The sequence below is a fragment of the Electrophorus electricus genome, chromosome 9 (assembly GCF_013358815.1).
Source record: "Electrophorus electricus isolate fEleEle1 chromosome 9, fEleEle1.pri, whole genome shotgun sequence".
Taxonomy (NCBI): Eukaryota; Metazoa; Chordata; class Actinopteri; order Gymnotiformes; family Gymnotidae; genus Electrophorus; species Electrophorus electricus.
This window is the reverse complement of record NC_049543.1, coordinates 25,204,002-25,206,501: the sequence shown is the minus strand read 5'-3', so window position 1 is coordinate 25,206,501 and position 2,500 is coordinate 25,204,002. Positions and strand designations below refer to the sequence as shown.

Here is a 2,500-nt window from a genome sequence, read left to right as displayed (position 1 = left end):
ACCATTAGAATGTGTAACGTTAGCGTACCTGTACAGATCAGCAATTAATCATTAGAATGTGTAACGTTAGCGTACCTGTACAGATCAGTAATTAATCATTAGAATGTGTAACGTTAGCGTACCTGTACAGATCAGTAATTAATCATTAGAATGTGTAACGTTAGCATACCTGTACAGATCAGTAATTAATCATTAGAATGTGTAACGTTAGCCTACCTGTAGAGATCAGCAATTAACCATTAGAATGTGTAACGTTAGCCTACCTGTACAGATCACATCCCTGTTTGCCTTTCCCTGGTTGATCATGTGATCTGGCACCTCATGTCATAGTGGGCACGCACTGAGTAAATACCTGGCTAAGGTACCATGACTGTGGAGTGAAGCAAGCTGTAAGGTGAGACTCTCACGTCGCCATGGAAGCCAAATGTTCTCAACATCCATGTTGGATGTCCTGGTCCATTCAAGGGTGGTGTGGGTGGGTTTGGGAGGGAGCTACATCCTTGTTAATAATCATTCAGTAAAGGTTTCTCTTATTCTGAGTCATCGTAGATATAAATAGAGACTGTAGCAGCGTTCTGTGTTAAAGTTGTGTGTGTGTTCCATTACTCTCTGTCTCTGGATGCAAGACACACACACACACACACACACATTGTTGTTTCTTTGGAGGCACACTTGTGTTTAATAAAAACAGTGTGTGTCTGTGCGTGTGCGCTGACTTGTGTTTTGTGTGTGTGTGCAAAAGCGAGAGAGAGCGCGAGATATCTAAGTTGCCTTGATCGTTAACATAAATTGGAGTGAAGAGTGCTGGTGTGTGTTGCGGCTGGGAGGGTCTGGTTTGCTCTGTATGAACTATGAACACTAATTAAAGAAGCGTTTTTATGTCTACCCATGTGCTGCCCCTCTCTCTCTCAGACAGTGATGGGGTGCGTCGCAGGAGATTGTAGCTGCGCTCTAAACACTCCTTGTCTTTTCTCTCTTGTAGAGTAGACTCCTCTACCTTGCTTCTTACTCGTACTGTCTCACTCTCCATCCCTTTCTTCCTCAGAGTCTTCCTCCTCCATTCACCTCCTAATGGACACCACCACTGCCAGGACAACCACTCGCCCGACAACAGTCTCCACGACAACCACATCCACCACCTCAACAACGACTGCTGTCAGCACCAGCACGGCCACCAGCTCCACCAGCAAGTCCCCGGCGCTGACCACGGTGGCCCTGCGCACACTCGTCCCAGCCACTGACCTCCAGCCTGTAGAGGGCGCTGTCCCAGATGTGACGGCACACCCACCCCCCTCCTCCATCCTGCCCAACGTTGCCGTGGAGTTCTGCAATCCCATTGTGGAGGGGGAACTCTCGTGGCCAAGAACACGACAGGGCCTGGTCGCCCAGCAACCGTGCCCCGCCGGGACTATAGGTTACACACACACACACACACACACACACACACACACACACACACACACACTTTCTCCTTTATTGTACAAAATTCTCACAAACATGAAAAAATGTCATTAAACACAGAAAACCATCCTGTGTGTGAAATGAGAAAAATCACATATTTAGTGAATAATTAAGAAAGAAATCAGAAACTGGTCTGAGGAAATTGGCTCAGGAGCTGTTCAGATCTGTGGGGCCCTGAACACTCACAGCGACGTTCTACTTGAATTCAGAATAACAAACAAACAAATAAATAAATAAACAAATTGGACACCAGCATCCAAGAAACATAAGTAATCTCGCGCTGTAGCTCTGACAGCGAGGTGAGCAGAAACAGAAAGGAGCTCCTGTAGTATCGTTAACGTTTTACACACCTGAACGATGAAGCACCTCTCAGGTGTACTGAGTCCAGATCAAGGAGCTTAGTGGAGTAACGTTCATGTGCAGGTATGGAGATATGCTGTGTGTGTGTATGTACATGTGTGTGTGTGTGTGTGTGTGTGAACACACTGAACAGCAGGTATTGCTTTGGCTTAGCATGGTATGTCAAACAGTTATACATAACACTGTTCTCAAAGACAGGCAGCATGAGACAGTGAGCAGCTCATTAAACTACACTGCAACATCTGTGTGCGGACCACAGACATTTTAGTTAATTTTAATGTTTTATTAGTTTAGTTTTATGATAATATTAATAATTTACATGTTCTCATTACTGTTATTTTATAATTATTAGTTCCACCAAGCATATTCAGTTATATATCTTTGACAAAAAAGTATTTGAGACAGAGTGAATGAGTGAGAGAGTGACAGAGAGAGAGAGGGTGAGAGAGGGAGAGATTGTAGTTGCAGTTGTAGTGCACACTCCTTCTAACACTACACACACACACACACACACACACACACACACACACACACGCTCCCACCACTACACACACACACACACACGCCCCCACCACTACACACACACACACACACACACACACACACACACGCCCCCACCACTACACACACACACACACACACACACACACACACACACACACACACATACACACACACA

The 2,500-nt window shown here is 45.4% G+C and overlaps 1 protein-coding gene across 5 annotated transcripts in view; it reads left to right on the top strand.

Moving 5' to 3' along the window:
• LOC113591681 (adhesion G protein-coupled receptor L3-like) overlaps window positions 1-2,500 on the top strand; it is a 234,625-nt gene that overhangs the window by 156,360 nt on the left and 75,765 nt on the right. For all 5 annotated transcript variants that reach the window (XM_035529972.1, XM_035529971.1, XM_035529968.1 and 2 more), the window contains exon 8: window positions 1,046-1,414. In XM_035529972.1, coding sequence (XP_035385865.1) covers window positions 1,046-1,414 — 369 coding nt within the window. The remainder of the gene's footprint in view (window positions 1-1,045; window positions 1,415-2,500) is intronic.